We start from the raw sequence: 16,918 nt of genomic DNA, 5'->3' as shown, positions 1-16,918 counted from the left end.
ATATGTTTTTTTAATGTGCTATATGTGGGTTGAGGACATTTCTCTGTAAATGTTTCCAGATGAAATATATCATCTTCTAGATGCGCAGATAGGCACAGTAACTCCAAACTAAATCAAGAACTTACCCCAGTGTAAATTCGAATGACAGAAATAGACAGATGTAGAGTATAACTTCCAAAAAGCTTTTATTTTTCTATGCAATTACCAGAAATTAAATAACCAGAAGACTGATTCAGCAAAGAAGCTGAGTGAAATTGCCAGTTAGAGGTTGGTAAATACGAATTTTGCATATTGAATTTTATTTAAGCAAATTACTTTTGCGTATTTATCTATCTATCTCTGTCAGATCTCAAAAAAAAAAAATTCAATTGCATTGCTTAGCTGTTAAAAACCCCAAAATAGTAAAGTCTTACTGAAGTCTACTCTTATTTTAAAACTGTCAAGCTGTTATAGACCCTCAAAATTTTCAGTAAGCCCCTGACCACTGAAATTTGGTCTGACATTTTCTATTGCAGTAACTAATTTACTTAAGAAGAAATTGGTTTTAATCTGAGTATATTGAATCTTGGGCTCTTTGTTCAGCATTGTTTTTATGATGATTTTTTTCCCAGAAAACCCCCTTTTCCAACATAACGTGTTGGGGGTTGGATAATCATCACCAGCAAGCTAACCTCTAAATGCCCTGACAAAGGGTTTGGAAGGGGGGGGGGGGGTGATGCCTAAATGCATTTTACGTTTACATTTATCTGTCAGTACGTGTGGGTAAACTTTCCCATGACACACAAGTGAACATCACTCTCCCACCTCACACAGGCCTTCTGATTGCTGCTTTTTCTTTCCTGGTTTGTGTGCTGATGTAGTCCATCTTCACAAATCTGATAAATCTTTGCCAAGTACGTCCCAGGACCATTTGGAGTTACAGCAAGTGTGGATAGGCAAGGGAAGTGATTCTAGAAGCAGCCAAGACTTGCAGTAAAGCTGACAAGGAAACCTAGAGGAATGCTGAACCCATTAATGATGCTTTTCTGTAGGAAGCTTAACCTTGTCAGACAACTAATAGTGAATATCATGCTTTTCCAGTGTAACTGTATAACCTCTGCTGCATGTATTTGTTGTGAACTCTTCCTTTTTGGAACCAGTGGAAAATGCTTTATTCATTGGCTTGAATCCATGGTCCTGTGCCCCGTCTAATTTGCATATTCCTACTCATCATAAGTGATACCTTATTTTCAGTAAACATAAGTAGGTTCTAATAAAATGTTTGTGCAGGGTACTGGGACTCCTGTGTGGCATATTGGCTTAACAAGAATGAAATAAAACTTTGTTGTTTGTAAAAAAAATTAAACTCAATTAACTAATTCTGAAGCCCTAAAGCAAAAACCAGTAATTTTTAAAATGGATTCTTTTTTTCTAGCTAAGTGGGAAGAGTGGAGATGGGGACTTGATTTGGTCACTTTACAACAGTAAGCTTGCTATTGGTTTCCTTCTATTTTGTCAGTGCCAGAGAGATATAATATAAAGGGAAACAGGTTTCCAGGACATCCAGGAGAGGGATCTTCTATAAACCATAGCAAGCTCAGCTTACTGAGTGATATATCTCTATTTGTGTGGATTTAGGTAGTGTTCTCATGTTAAAATGCATTAAAACACCCTGTGAGGTCTTGTAGACTGTGTGCCAATTAAAAGGTGAGCCAAGCTCACTGTTGTGACAAGCTTTATCATGATGCTGGGGAAAAAAACCATTGGTATAATTCTGCAGATGTTTGCTACAGTAAACACGGGTGCCAGGCATTTGGGATTGCCTTAGCTGGCAGCTTCTGTGATTTTTTTTGTGTTTGTCTGAGATGGGCTGATTGTTACAGCTCTTACCTGGCATTGGAGAATTGAAACTTGGTTCTCTGTGTTAATGTATCATTACCTGCTTTCAGATGTGTTTGTTTCCTCAGATGTCGAATGAAGATGGCTGCACTTTGGTTTTTTCCTTTTTTTTTTTTTTTCTTGTTTGGAAAGGATAAAACTTTGAGGGTTATGGGGTATTCCTATATTACTGTAAAGGAGGCCGAAGAATTTCCCTGATGGTTGTTCAGACACTGAACTCTGTTGTTTGCTTGGAAGGTGACCACTTTCCATTTGCTTCCAGAATATAAAAATTTGTTACCTTGTGATCATTTTCTAATCTCAATAAACCTTGTGAGGCCATTAGAACAGCCTCTAAGATAAGAGATCAGTAAAAGGAGTTGCCTTGAAATTTCCTGAGAATTGCCACCAAATTAGTAAATTATTCTTCAGGTTTTCTGTGGGCTAGATAAATCCGTGTCTCATTTTGGCTACAAGTTTGATAGCTTCTGCCATGAAGGAAAAATTCAGTTTCACAGTTTTCTGGCCTTCATCTTGGAAGAGTTTTTAAATTGCCTGCAATGACCTGAAATCAGGAAAGGAAAATCAAAATCAAATTCTTGCCTGCATTCAGATTGCCCCTCTACCTCCCTAACTTCTCCTGTGTTCTGAATCATGAAAGGTGCTCTGAATATGTGTCAACTCTCAAGCACAGATTTGCTGAAATAAATTTCTTAACTTGAATTATTTAAATTCAGTAACTTTTAAATCCTAGTAAATCAAAAGTAGGAAACTGAGAAAAGAGCAAAACGTGAGTTGCTACCATATTTTGAGACACAATTTTACCTGATCCCCAAAGTATGAAAACTGTAATCATCTAACCAAGTATGATCCCAAATCCTTACAATTGTTCCTTAAACTGTGAGACTAGAAAAGGGAAATACACCAGGTTGTACCAAAAATGCTTTCAACAACCTCATTATAAGAGAAATTCCAAGTTCAATCAGGATAATTGTTTATGGATTTATCCTCTTGTTCAGTTATGCCAAAGCCATATGCAACAGTGGTGTGATTTTAATGTGCTGTTACTTGAAGAGTAACTGTCCCATGACACGCAGAATATGAAGGACATAAAAACCATCCTGGGTTTCTTCTCATTAAAGTTCTGGAAGACTTCATCCTGATTTACCTGCACATGTGGATTTGTATCCTCATTCTCTTCAGCTCATGTCTTTCAGATTCTTCTGGATGATCACAGACACCTCCCCAGCTGACACACTTCCGTGCTTCCTCACACAACTTCAGTGGGGATCTGACCCTGTAATTTTGTAATCAGACATCAATGTCTGATTGTCATAATTGTGTGCCTAATTTGCATTCAGAATTACCAGGATTATGCATGTCAATTAGGTATATGAGTCTACAAATAGATATTGCATATTCTGGTATTTGCACACGGAAATTAAGCATACAGTTCCCCGGGAATGTTTGTGCACACAGTTGGACATATACCCAAGTCAAACCCTGGGAAATTCAGATATTAGTCTACAAGGGCTCCAAAATGATAGCAGGAAGAGACTGAGATAAACCAGTTTATTACTAAAAAGAGCTTTTTAAGTTGTAAAGGTGAAGTATGCTTTTTGAGTCACTAAGAGCAGGAGGCTCCTGCTTCTTGAGATGTTTGGTTTCTGAAAGTTATTGAAAGTGGAATTCAGGTGGTTTTTATCTCATTCTGAAATCACATATTCTTTTTTTTAAACTGATATTTCATTGGTATATTTCTTGCCCTGACATGTTTTTCTCTACTTGCTGGATTGAAATACCCTTTTCTGTTTTGTAGTGCTTTTGTGCTTTTTAGCCACTTGTGAAGACTGAAATAACACTTCACAAAAACACTGCCTCCCCTGCTATTTCCCACCACACAGATCTTCATTTTCTTCTTACAAATTAATAGGCCTGTATTCCTGTGTAGAATAGTTTTTTATAAATCTAATATTAGTATTGACACTGATAAACTGCATTTATACTGCAATGACCTAATGATTACAGTCTAGCATCTTCTAGAGCTATGTACTCTCAAGGCTAAATTTCAGAGAGAACTGGTTTTTTTTAAGTATCAGACACTAAAAACCTAGAGGGAACATAGTTACAAATTATATGAAATTACTATATGAAGTGAAAAGAAAACATGAAGATCTCTAAATAGAAAACAAACAAAAAACCAAAGCAAAATTATTTGATTGAATAAGTAGCCAAAAAGGTATCTTGTGATGCCTTTGCCTTATTATTGTACTAACACAATCTTAGTTTAGTGTTACTTAGAGACAAAAAGGATTAACTGGGAATTGCTTTTTTAATTTGTGTATGTGGTCATTTAAGTCTAAGAAATAAGTCTAAAGTATTCAGAAATCCTTAACCATTGACCTTGACATGTCTGTCGTAACAACATTCTGACAAATGAAACTTCCTTGTTCATATTTCAGCATTTCAGGGAACACCTTGACAAACTTTTTGCAAAAGGAATTGGAATGCTGGACATTGCTTTAAATGAAGCTTTCAACATGCTCAATGAAGTAAGTTCACACTTTCCAGCTTTTTTTTCTTTTTCACCTCCTTCTTGTTTTCCCTTTTTTCAACTGAGTTTATATTTGTGAAAATGTTTTAAAATGTTTCCTTAAGTCTAATCATTTATTTTGAGGAAAAAATATTAAAGTGTGTTAGTCTGCTGGAACATGAAAAAATCTCAACTAAATATCAAAGTGTCTTTTGATTGAAGGATGTACCTTGGAAATAAGAGCTCAAACCCAAATATTCTCCAAAAGTGTGTGACTTGACAAGTGCGCCTGCCTTTATGCTGTGTGATCATAGATTAATTAATGGTTTTAATTCCTGTGTATTCAACTTGAAGGGCAATATTGATTGATTCTTTTCCAGGCATAAAATCCTAAAATGAAAAAAGAAGTATCTTTTTCCACCCACTGCTCATGTGTTCAGTTAGACAGTGTGGAGCTAATGCCTTCATGTGGTGCATGCCAAAATTGACAATGGGAAAAGGTGCATGAAGCAAAGGACACTGTAGGCTGTTTGTAGAGGTTTTATTAAAAATTGTGGGCACCAAATAGAGTCTTGGGAACCAGAAGCACAGTATGAATGCCTCAGTGCAAGAGATGTTCTATGCTAGTCCTCCAAATCTATGTAAACTGAAAAAACCCCACACTGCAGGAATGAATGAGATCTGAAATGAGATCTGTTGCTTTGGTTTAAAATCTGTGAGGTAACTGAAGTTATAATGATGAATGTGGTATAAAAATCTCATTAGATAAACTGATAGTTTTGAGAATAAACGGGTCTGACATCCCATGTGCTGTATTGTACCCACAATGAGAGATCTGTAAGACCATGATGGACTATGCTACATGTATGTTCAGCTCTCTTTAAGGTGCTGCATTGATTGCTCTTATTTATACTTAAAAAGGAAGTGTAATAGGTTCAATCTTTCTTTCATATAAACTTCCAGAAATGCCAACATAAAAATCTTTTCCATTTTATATAGGCATATCTGCAAAGTCTCTGGGAGCTTCAATTAAGCAGCCTAGGCCAGAGAAAAAGCTGCTAAATCTCCCCTTAGGAGACTACAGCAAACCATTTTCCACTTTGCCTACAGGATGTGACCTTTATGTGCCAGAAGCCTATTCTTTGAATTATAGGTTAACTAAGGATGTCTTTTATACATTTAAAAAAAAAAAAAAAAGCGGGTGAATGGGGAGGGAGAAGGAGCGGGTGGTGTAGGAAAGGAAAAAAAATAGAGAAAGCTTTGTGTTACACAAATAGTCTGTTAAGATTCTGGTTGGATTTTAGAACGGTTCAGGGGTTGCACTAATTAAACTCAGTCAATTTTGCCTTGCAATTACTTTTCAGTATTTGCTATGGTTGTCAAGACTTGAAGATGGTTGATACTGATATCTTTGAAAAGCACGTTTAAAAATCCACTTCCAAATTCTTTCCAATCATCAATTTAGGCAGTGTACATTATACAGGGTAAGAATACAGAAGTGCTTGGTACAGTAGTTAGGCACCTACTGTGTCATGTGACAACTGCAATTAAATCTTTTGGTGACAAACGTGCTCTTTGCAGTGATTACCTTTAAAAAAAATCATAGCCAATTAAATAAAATTCTGTGACATTTCAAAGACTGTTAATCACAACCAAATGCTGTAAATGTCAGGATGCATTGAAATTTTTGCTGCTAACTGATGAATCACTGAGTTAATTGTAGTTCATCATAAACCCCTTGTCATTGTTATTATTATGGAAAACACTTTCATCACTCTTGCTATTCAATAAAATTAAAAGTTTTAGACAAATATGAGAAGATATTACTCATCAAAGTATTTGAATTTAATCTCATTCTTCAAAATATTCAGATAGCTATGTAGAATAATGCAGATGCATACAGAGTGGTATTTTAAAATAAATATACAAAGGCATTTCCCCTTCATTAATTTCTCTTTTAAGATACCTTGCCACTTTCAATATATATTGTCCATGTGAGGAAGATATCCCTAGACAAAGCAACTTCACCTTTATGAGAAAATACTGGCTCTAAGACCATGAATGAATCCAACTTTGATAGTTCTGGTTAAGACTGGAAAACCTGTCATGACTGGAGAATTTTAAGGACTGACTGCCTTGAAATTTCACAGGGAAGAGTTTTCACCCAGGCAGTGATCACAATACAGTTAACTCTGTAAATCCACATTAGCTGCCCTTTAAACAGAGTGTTTCTGTTAATGTTTGCTGAGTTTCCTCTTTGACGAAAAAGAAGCTGATCTTGAGGAGAGATGCAGGTGATAGAAATGGTTGTTGAAAGTGGGTGTGATTACTCAGATACAAAAATGTGAAGGCAGAAGAAACAGAGGACTTCTGGAACCCACCATCTACCCTTTTGTACTGCTGGCATTTCTATAAAGATGAAATTTTTAGGAGAACTTTTTTAGAAAAAGTGGGTTTTAGGGTTTTGGAAAAACAGTGAATAAGTAAGGGTGAATAGACTGTGGAAAGCACAAAAGACAGAGCTATTGCTAGTCCAAATCAAACCAGAATACTGCGAATAATTTTTCATGAATGCAGGACCTGTCAGCCTCCCTGCAAAGTAATTCACCTGTGAACGTAGGTACTGCTTTTTAAAAGGGACCACCCTATTCTGGGGCACAGCAAGGCTGCTGAGGTGGGACAAGGTAATTCTTGCTTGGCTTTTTCAGCATCAAGAGAGGGGTGATAGAATGGGCCTCGTCTGACCTTGAATTTGATAATGTAGATGAAAACTACAAGAAAATATTTGTAATATCCCATTTATTGACCTTTTCATAGATTTCTTTAAAGTGTTAGTACAGAGGAATTAAAAATCAAATAATTTTACAACTTTGCTTTTTTTTGCTAAAAGATGGATGTTTCACCAAAGTTCCTTGAATGTATAAGGTAATACACAGACAAGAACCTATTCTGCAACCAAAGCAAATGGAGACACATGGACTTAAAGTCAGAGCACCAACTCCAGAATAAAGAGATCAAAGCTCATATTATGACTCAGCCCAACGTGTTTGCTCTTTGACAGGAGAAAATTCCATTTGTGTAACAAAGCTTTCTTTGCATACACCAAAGGATTGCTGATTGCTGTCTGAGAACCTGTGCTCAAGTACTGCTCCTCAGCAGCTTGAATTGCTTATATGTACTCATTTTGGGTAATAGGAGAATCTCCGAATATATAAATACAAACTGGGTTCTCCCAGATAAATATTTTAAGGAAAATAGCATATAGAATGTAATCCTGAGTGAATATGAATGAATGCCCTATGAATAGTCATATGTCTCTCTATGAGTTGTGTATCTCCTGTGCTTCGCAGAAAAATCATCATTCATTACTTCTTTTTGTGTAACTTGTTCTTTTAAAATGATATTTAAATCAAAGCAAACCCCATAGATGCATCAATACTTATCATCTATCAAAACCAGGGGAATACCATTTCAATTTTAGTAGAACTATATTTATATATGTTTCTTATTTTTCAATTCACCAAGATCATAATATCTTTGATAAAATGCTTTCAGCCTGAATATTTTCGACTTCCTCTAAGGATGCTAGAGATTTGACAAAATCCATGTTTATCCAGTGTGATCCTATCTATCTTCATTTAACAGGAATGTGCTGTTTCTAATGATTGTTTCCTTTTGCAGTTCAATCACACAGGACAAGGAAGCATTTGCAGCCAAGCCATAATGTTGATCACTGATGGAGCTGTGGACACATATGACACAATATTTGCAAAATACAATTGGCCAGACAGAAAAGTAAGTATGTTATCACCTTTCCTGAATGGAAACCCCAAAGCTTTCATAAGGAGTCTAAAGTGTATGTCTACTGAAAAGTCAGTAACGATCTTGCTAATGATCTAAAGATGATTTTGGATCACTAATAGAAAAATGATGCTTATATGGTATTGCTTGAGGATAGGAGATGGTCTTTTACTGTGGTAATGAACTTAGGCTAATAAGATATAAAGGCATTATTTCCCTCCAGGTTACATTTTTGAGCATTATATAATCATTCCCCTGAGACACATCATTAAACATGAAAAAATTTTTCTTCTTTCTCCCAAAATACACAATAATAATTCAATGCTTTTTCAAGCTAAAGATAGGTGTTTGCTGCAGACGGTGAATGGCACACTATGACAGGAGAAAGAGCAGATGTAGTACTCAGTATTTTTAATTTCTTCATTTGGCAGAGTGAGGGATAGAGCTGGCAGTTGGTAAGATTTTATTAAAAATGTATTTGGCTCTATTGATCTGTATAAAGAAATTTGCCCAGAGTTAAATTACCTTGTTTCATAACACGTGGAAGTTTCACAGTAGGGCAGAAATGCCTGGAATTTTCCTGATGAGTAAGCTCTACTGGGCCTTGTGTCTGTATGCAAAATAACTTTCTTCTAAGTTTTTTCTTTTGCTAAAGCAAGTTTTGGGACTATTTTAGGAAGTTTTTGTTGTTCTTTGCCATGTTATATATGCCTGTGGAAGTAACAGCCACCCTTTTTGAAGTGCAATTTGAGCAAGTAATAGATTAACATGACTGTGTTGCATAGGGTTCTGTATTCTGTGGAAAAAAGTAGTTGTTTTAATTTGCAGCTTTTAGTCATGTTTCTTTATTATAAAATTCTGTTTTCTTAGTGACTTTGTTAGCTCTGTTTTATGCAAACATAGTATTGTTCCACTGGACAGAAGGCCTAAAAGCCAAAAGTTTTGTGGCCAGTCCTTCCTCTCTTACTCAATGGGATATCATCTAATTAAAGTTGTTGAGTCCTCAAATACTCCATGAGAACATTTTACTTCATCTAGCAAAAACTGGTGTCTAAGGAGATTCACAGAATCCCTGAGAAGGATGCGCCTCTGATGTGCTGTATTTTCCTATACTTTGGAGTTAGTTCCTCTCTTAAGGAGAAGAGACCGTGGGGAAACTCTTATCGTAAGAAATCAGCAAGGAAAGAATTCTCTGAAAGAGTCAGCTAAGTATTTTCACAAAAAAAAGTGTTGTATATCTTTCATGTGCCAATCCACAGCTCTATCTGAGATAACAATGCTCAGCACAGCTGTTGCAATAAGCAGAAGGTTTCCATTGAGAATAATTCTGTAAAGGCCTACATGAAGAGTCCTGCCTTGTTTAACAAGGATGTGGTGTCTGGGGAGTAGCTTTTAGTTAATATGCAATATCCTACTCAGTTCTTCTAAAACTATTTAGTGTAGCCTTGTAAATTTTATATTAAGAAACATGTATGGAAAAAAAAATCCAATTGGTTTTTCCTCTTTTCAGCCTGAAATGTGTATGAAAAATGTAAAAGATTTCCATATGTATGCTTTAATGCATTAGAGCTTTGAATGACTTTGTTGGATTTGTTATTCTAGAAAGGAACACTTATTGTAAATGCAATATCTTACATATTTGCAGTGTCAGTGTGCCTAGAAATTATGCATGCCATGCACTTGAAATTCACTGCCTTTGCATTACGCCATCTTTATTCTCTCCAAAGCTGTTTTTTACATTTATAAATAACACCTTTGAACTGCTTGATAGTTTTCTTTTCATGTGCATTTTTTGTTCCCTATTATCTATGCATTGCCCTGCCATTTTATAATTTATGTTTTTCCTGCATTTTCATACTGGGGTGGACAGTGATGGAAAAGGTAATCGCTCTAATTGAGGTAAATTCTGAAGTTTCTGTTTACTTCAATTACCTGATCAGCAAAGTACCAATTTCAGTTTTAGTTGATCTAATGTTAGATAATGGCAAATGGTTTGTAATTAGTTGCAGCAGAAACATCTTGTTCTCTTATAGAAAGGAAAAAAATTCTTCATACGACTGTGAAGACTTGAAAGGTTTGTCAATGAGAATCTGTAAAAATAGAGAGCAAAATACAAACTGCCAGGATGTAAACAATTCATATTTTCTTCCTTTTTCCAAACCATTTATATCTTTGCAAAAGATAGTCTTAAAAATATATATATACACTATATAAACAGGGAAAAGAGCACTTTATTATGTATTATTGGAGATATATTCTGTCTAACAGCTGATTAAAAACTCATCTTCCTTCTGATAATGCATTAAAATCAAATTGTGTTGCAATTATTAGGAAAGGGAATAAAATGGCTCCAATTAAATCCCCAAAGTAGCTTAAATTAAGCAATTGAATTTTTTGGGGGAAATCAGCCTGATTTTTTGTATGAACTAGGAAATTATGACCATCAAAAGACTATTAAAATTATCTTTTGGACTGTTTTCTTGAAAGAAGTAATGCTTTCATTTTACTGGGATTTTTTATGAGTCTCTATCTCCCTCAGAAAAAAAAAAAAAAAAAAAACAAAAACAAACCCCAAAACATTTCCAACATTTCCTCATGTTTACTTAATATCTTCTGCTACTTAAAATGTAAATCTAGTAGATGCTATTTTTATCACGCACTATATTTTATTATATGGCTAGTTGTTAACAACTATTTCCTTTTTTTTTATGAGGCCATACGTGCAACCTTGCACCTTAAGGAGCTGATTCTCACTCATTAGAAAAGAGTTTGTGCTATAGACATAATTTTTCTTGTTCATGAAACTTACATTCAGTACTTTCAATTTCCTGTAATTCATTCAAGGCAACTCTGCCATGTGAAGTACCAAAAAGGGAACAATTAATCTCCAAGGGTAAATAAATCTACACATCTCATATAAAAGCCCAGATTTTCATCACGTAGCAGAAATCAGTGTTTACAAGGAACAGTACCAAGGAAGTGTGTGTTTACAATGACAGATATAATTTAGTTGCAATAATTTTATTTTTTTTTAAGATACCCTATTTCAGGAGAAAGCCTTTTAAGTCTCAAAATATCTTTTTGATGTCCCTTGTACCAGAGTCATGCTTTTATTCTGCTATTGCTCCTACTATGAGATCCAAACGCATTACTGGAAACCAAGCAAAATACTGCACTTAGGTACCTATTTCTCTAGGTTCTTATTCTAATTCTACCCATGAAAAGCCATGGGTAGGGGAGGCAGGAAGACAGGTGTGACTACATGAAAAGATAACGCTTCAGGTCTGCTCCCAGAAGATAGTACCACTAATGACCTTTTCTTAAATAAAACTGTCCTACTTCCTTTCTACTGGAAAATTCCAACAATAACTAACAGAAAATTCCAGGAAGATTAATCTTGTAAATGTTGCTGAAATGTTTTAGCCCACCAAAAAATGAAATTATGATGAGATTAGAGATACTAACAGCGCTTCAAACTTTGTCAGGTTCTCAGCTGGAAGCCATTTTAGTCACTAATTGAAAATTAGTAATCTTGGAACAGAAAGTATCTACTTAAATATTATTGAACATATTTTGTCATTTAAAAATTACTATTCTCAGTATGTTGTGATATTGCAAAGGAAAATAAAGCAGTAAACTGTTTTGTATGAATGTGTGAGGAAAAAATTTTAAACCCTATTAACTCACTGGCAACTCCATGAAATCTCATGATGTTTTGTCCTCCACTGGCTAAAATGACCCAGTGCCTGCATATTTGAGGGTCTTTTTCTCTCCTCCACTTCCCTATTGTTTTTATGTGCCTGTCAAGTTCTATATTTCTACAAAACCTGTCTACTCATTGTTTTGGAGAAGTCCAAAAGCATTTCTTCCACAACCATGATTGAGAGCAGAGTCTAAAATCGCACTGAGATCAAAGGGAAATCTGCATTTCAGTTTGGATACAGAATTTTAGAATTTTTTTCTCATAGGGATTAATGCAGCACTCAGGTGGTCAAGGAAGATGTCAACTTTGTGACCTTTCATGACTTATGAGAGCCAGAAAGAGATATTCTGCTCCCTTGGCCTGAGAGGTCTTTGCTTCATGATATTGTAAATGAAAATGTAAAATCTGGAAAAGAAAGCAAAAGCATCATTGAATCATTTGAACTTTATCCTTCCCTTTGGGTGGGTCTTTGAGTCTGAAAATCATTTGCTTCCATAATTATCTGAAATACCTATATGCTATGGTAGATATATGCAAAACCAGAAGCACTAATTCCTAAGTCATGTCAAAAGGAAACCAAAATCCCACCTAAAGTTTCCTCATTTTCTAAAATCAAATCCAGCTAGAGATTCTGGGATAAAAATACCTCTGTATCCAGTTACCTTGTTAGTTATTCTGCAGCCTTTCTTTTTCTGGGCAAGTAACAGGGCATAGAACTTCATCTGTCTGTCTCCTGTTATTCTGAGGGCTCTGGGTAGAATTGGGTGGCACAGAAAATTTTTCATTATGCTTATGAACAATTACAACAAGGCAGAGATTTAAGATGGTTTCTATGACTGCTAAGACTTCAAGTGGGGTGAATATAAAGCATAATTGCGATAACATCTTTATTCCAATTGCTAAATGATTATGATGTAGAAATACCTAACAGCCAGTGCTACCCGTGTCTTAATGGAACTGTTGAAATTACAATATAAATAGTTCCATGACTTTTAAGTGTTTATACCTGCTCTTACATCTGCTTTATAGGAAAAAATTCACAGTCTGGCATGTCTGGACCTATATACAGTACTTAAAATTATAATTGAATCCAGAGAGCAGCACCTTAAATTTTGCTAGATTTAGATTTGATTTCATAATAGAATACTAGATTTGCAGACAGTAATAATCAGTCAACAGCTCCTTAGTTATGTGGCACTTTTATGCATACCTTTACAGGATCAATATTTATAGTAAATTTAATAATATACGGGTTTCTTAAATATTTAAGAAAACACCTGGTCATTCCTGGTGAGAACTGGTCACTTGGTCACTAAAGATCTTAATTTCAATCTGCTCATTTATGTTAGAGATCTGTGAAATAAATATTTACTTTTAATGGTTCTGCTTTTTTTGTTTTTTTTTTTTTTTGTTTTTTTTTTTTTTTAAACTATCAATCTATTTAGTGAGTTTATTTAGTGATCCAAAATCTATTGGCTTCAATTGCATATATGAAATAAATGTCTGAGCTTTGAGTATGTGTAAAATTCCCCAAACATTTAGATTCTGCCACAGGACAGGAAAGGAGGCTTGCCTTACCCTCCTTTAGAAAAGGAAGATGTAAACATGGCATGTTTTCATTTTCTTTGTCTGAAAACCATCCTAAAGAAATCAATGGGTGCTGTGAAAGGCTACAAGAGAACGGGCGGCTGCATCATGGCATCGCAGTGGTGGCAAATCATCTTTCTGTCCATGTCTGCCATCCACAAGGTTACAAACCTTTCTGCAAATCTTTAACCAAGTCTGTAGGAATGTGGCAGTGTTGGCAACACAGAACATCAGTACAGCAAATTGAATGTCTCGTGTGCAGTCCTGTCTGGATGTTATTAAATAGATTTTTTTTTCTGAAAAGTCTGACGTACTTTGGAGGCGGATGTCACGACTGCTGCACGAACCCGGTGCTTTATTACTGGTTATCTCAAGAACAAAAGACACTTTATAGGCCTTTCAAGTTATGACATAACTTACATGAATTACTTATCGTTTTAGGCACTCCTGTAGTATGATGAAAGATGGGGTATGAGATCAAACAGAAGTTTTTGATTTCAGGATAAAGAGAAACAACTCCTCACAGCTAGATTCCTGCCCCAAGTGTGATTTTATTTGGGAAAAAAAAAAGTTTAATGAAGGTTTTATTGCGCCTTATTACTTCTCCTCTTAGAGAGAAAAATAGGACCTGTTTCAGTGAATATTTCTTTTGGTCAAAACAAACATAATTTCTACAAGTTTGTCGCTAGTATTTTTACTTGAATTTTTAATATGACACTCAAAGCAGTTAAGATCTCTTTTTCAGTCTATTGTCGATTTAATTTGCCATGAAGAAACTTATCCTGCAGTGTTTAAACCGAAAAAATGGAGAGATGTTTTTTGTGAAGATAAGGGTAATTAAATATTATCCTCAGGGTATATGGGGACTGCCAGAGGAGGGATTACTACCTCTTGTGTACAGTCACTTGGCTAGAATCATGGAAGGGCTAATGCTTTCTGAATGTTTGAAGAATTTTAAATGGAATGATAATTTATACACAATGTAAATGCATGTTCAAAGTGCCCTTGCCATGCTAATATTTGTCATATAATCAGAAATAGATACAAAAGTAAATTAGCCATGAGTCATACAGAGCACCTTATAAGCAAGGGCCAGTCTAAATGGAGAATAATCCACAATCTGAAACAGGTTGACCAAAGCACTCTTTGGGAACTCATGGGTATCAATAACAAAAATCATTCCTTTTCCTTGTAAAAAAAGAAGTTAACTTTTATGTAGTATGTAGACAGAGAGAGATCCAAAAGTTGAGATAAAATAAGTGTCCATAAAAAGTGTCTAGATGACTACAAGTAATCACTATTTGCATCTGGCACAAAACTCCTTGACACTGAAATATATGTCTGGTGGCCATAGAGAGACTAAAATATAATAATTAAATATCATAATAAGAAGCTGATATATTATGGATTCTGCTTACTAAAAAAAAAACCAAACAACCAAATCTTCTCCTGATATTTTATGTGCTGTGAGCTCTTAGTTGTTAAAAACTAAGTTGTTATGCCAGAAGCAAGACAGTTAAAGTAGGCATGGTAATTGCACGAACATGCCTATTTTCTTCTGTGGACTATGTCTATTTTGAGGTAATGTTTTTTTGTGAAGAATTGTGTCATCTGCTTAAGGAAATGGTGAGATCATTTATTTCTTGAACTTCTTTAACAGCATAATAAAAACTGTATTTCAGTTTGTGTGGTTTAAACTGAGCAATGCTGCAGTTATCCTAAAAGCCAGGATCCAGTTTATAGACTGTTTTTAATTCTCTTTATAATGTATGCATCTTCTTAAACACTACAGACAGAAAAGAGATGTTGAAAGTTGTCAGAGCTGTTCTATTTTAGGTGAATATCAACAGTCTCTGTAAAATATCAGGAATGCATATTGTACTTGTGAGTGATCCAGCACCTAAAAGGTGACCATAGATGCATATATAAAACCCATTTGGTTGCATTTCACCATAAAGGGATAATACAGTACTCCAAACAATTATTTTGGATTAATATAATTTAAAAAATAAGTATAGATAGTAAAAGAAAGTTAAGGTTATGTTGGATTGAATGCCTTCTTAAATTACCTGTTTAAAGTATGCCTTTTAGAAAGAGTTGAAATAATGCGATTTTGTATTAAATGTAACATTACAGACAAGAGTCATGGTGAAAACTAAGTTGGTACAAGAGATAAAATGCAGGTTATGTTCACTCATCTCTGGTTCCTCCACCAATAGCCTGAAATAGGATATAATAGACCTACAAACTTGCTTAATAGGTACTTTCTGATCTGTAGAGCACAAGTTACTAAGTGAAAACTTTTCACTGACTTTACAAACAGGGAAGAGTGAAAATTTCACGTGTATTTTGGAGTAAGTTTTAAAAACTGTACTTGTGATGTTTTAGGCCTGTTATAACCCTATTTTTTTTTAAATAAAGGATTAAGTTTGAATCAAAACCAGTATGGTGTAGTGAACAAGAACTTTAATAGGATTAAAGACTTTTTTATGGTTAAGGGGAATGGCCTCAGTCTGGTGCAGAAGTACAAGTAGAGGAGACAGTGCAATTGTGAGGCTTAAACAGGAAAATGGGTTACTGCATCTTTTCCTAACCCATAGGTCAGATTCACTGCTAGTGTGGGTGAGGTATGGCAATTCCAACAGCCTGTATGCAATTGGCAAGTACTCTGGAAAACTGTGAACCACACAAAAAACCCCCCTGTTTTCAGATATTTTCATCTGAGTTCTGAACTATACTTCTACCTAGTTTTTATGATCAATTCTTAGTTCATTCCTGTATCACTTTTCCCTTAATGAAATCTTCATAAACTCCTATTTTCTATAACTCTCACTGTATTAAAATAAGCCATAGTGTGTTGTTTCACTACACAGGGAAACTTTAACTTCTGTTGGATATTTACATTAAGTTGAGAAGGTTGGTAAATTGCATGTTTAAATATCAAATCTCAGGAGATGTTTGGAAAGGGAATGTTACAAAGAGAGGAAGTTAAATGTTTGGTATAGTATTCTCTTGCTGGCATCCCATTACATACAGCAAAAGGTATTTCTTGCTCATTTCACTCTGAGAGGCCAAATTCTGCTGGTTTGGAAGTACAACAGACGTTGTTTATATGAAATTATTATTCATATATACTATTTTCCCAGAGTACCTCTGTTATCCTTCGTGGTGTCTGGCTGTAGAACAATCCCTCAATGCATGCACATATATCAAGGCAGTACGAAAGATTCCTTCCATGCAGGGGCTCATATATGTCTAGTTTAGTATTCATTTCAGTGAAACACTTACATATGTGAGTTATTACATCCCTGCTAACCAAAGCAATGGATTCAGGCATACATTAAAGTGCTTTACTGAATTAAGAACTAAACAAGTTATCCAAACAATCCCATCTTTAGAACTCTGTTGTGGGTCTGCTGATTCTTTCTGAGTGGTTG

At 35.1% G+C, this 16,918-nt stretch overlaps 1 protein-coding gene across 6 annotated transcripts in view; it reads left to right on the top strand.

The window, feature by feature from the left end:
- CACNA2D3 (calcium voltage-gated channel auxiliary subunit alpha2delta 3) overlaps positions 1-16,918 on the top strand; it is a 398,896-nt gene that overhangs the window by 191,523 nt on the left and 190,455 nt on the right. For all 6 annotated transcript variants that reach the window (XR_004242342.1, XM_032120753.1, XM_032120750.1 and 3 more), the window contains exons 10-11: positions 4,320-4,409; positions 8,072-8,185. Coding sequence is in view for 5 of the 6 variants with exons in the window: in XM_032120753.1 (XP_031976644.1) it covers positions 4,320-4,409; positions 8,072-8,185 (204 nt within the window). In the remaining variant the exon portion in view is untranslated. The remainder of the gene's footprint in view (positions 1-4,319; positions 4,410-8,071; positions 8,186-16,918) is intronic.

The sequence above is a fragment of the Corvus moneduloides genome, chromosome 11 (genome assembly GCF_009650955.1).
Source record: "Corvus moneduloides isolate bCorMon1 chromosome 11, bCorMon1.pri, whole genome shotgun sequence".
Classification (NCBI taxonomy): domain Eukaryota; kingdom Metazoa; phylum Chordata; class Aves; order Passeriformes; family Corvidae; genus Corvus; species Corvus moneduloides.
This window is presented reverse-complemented; position numbering and strand designations above follow the sequence as displayed.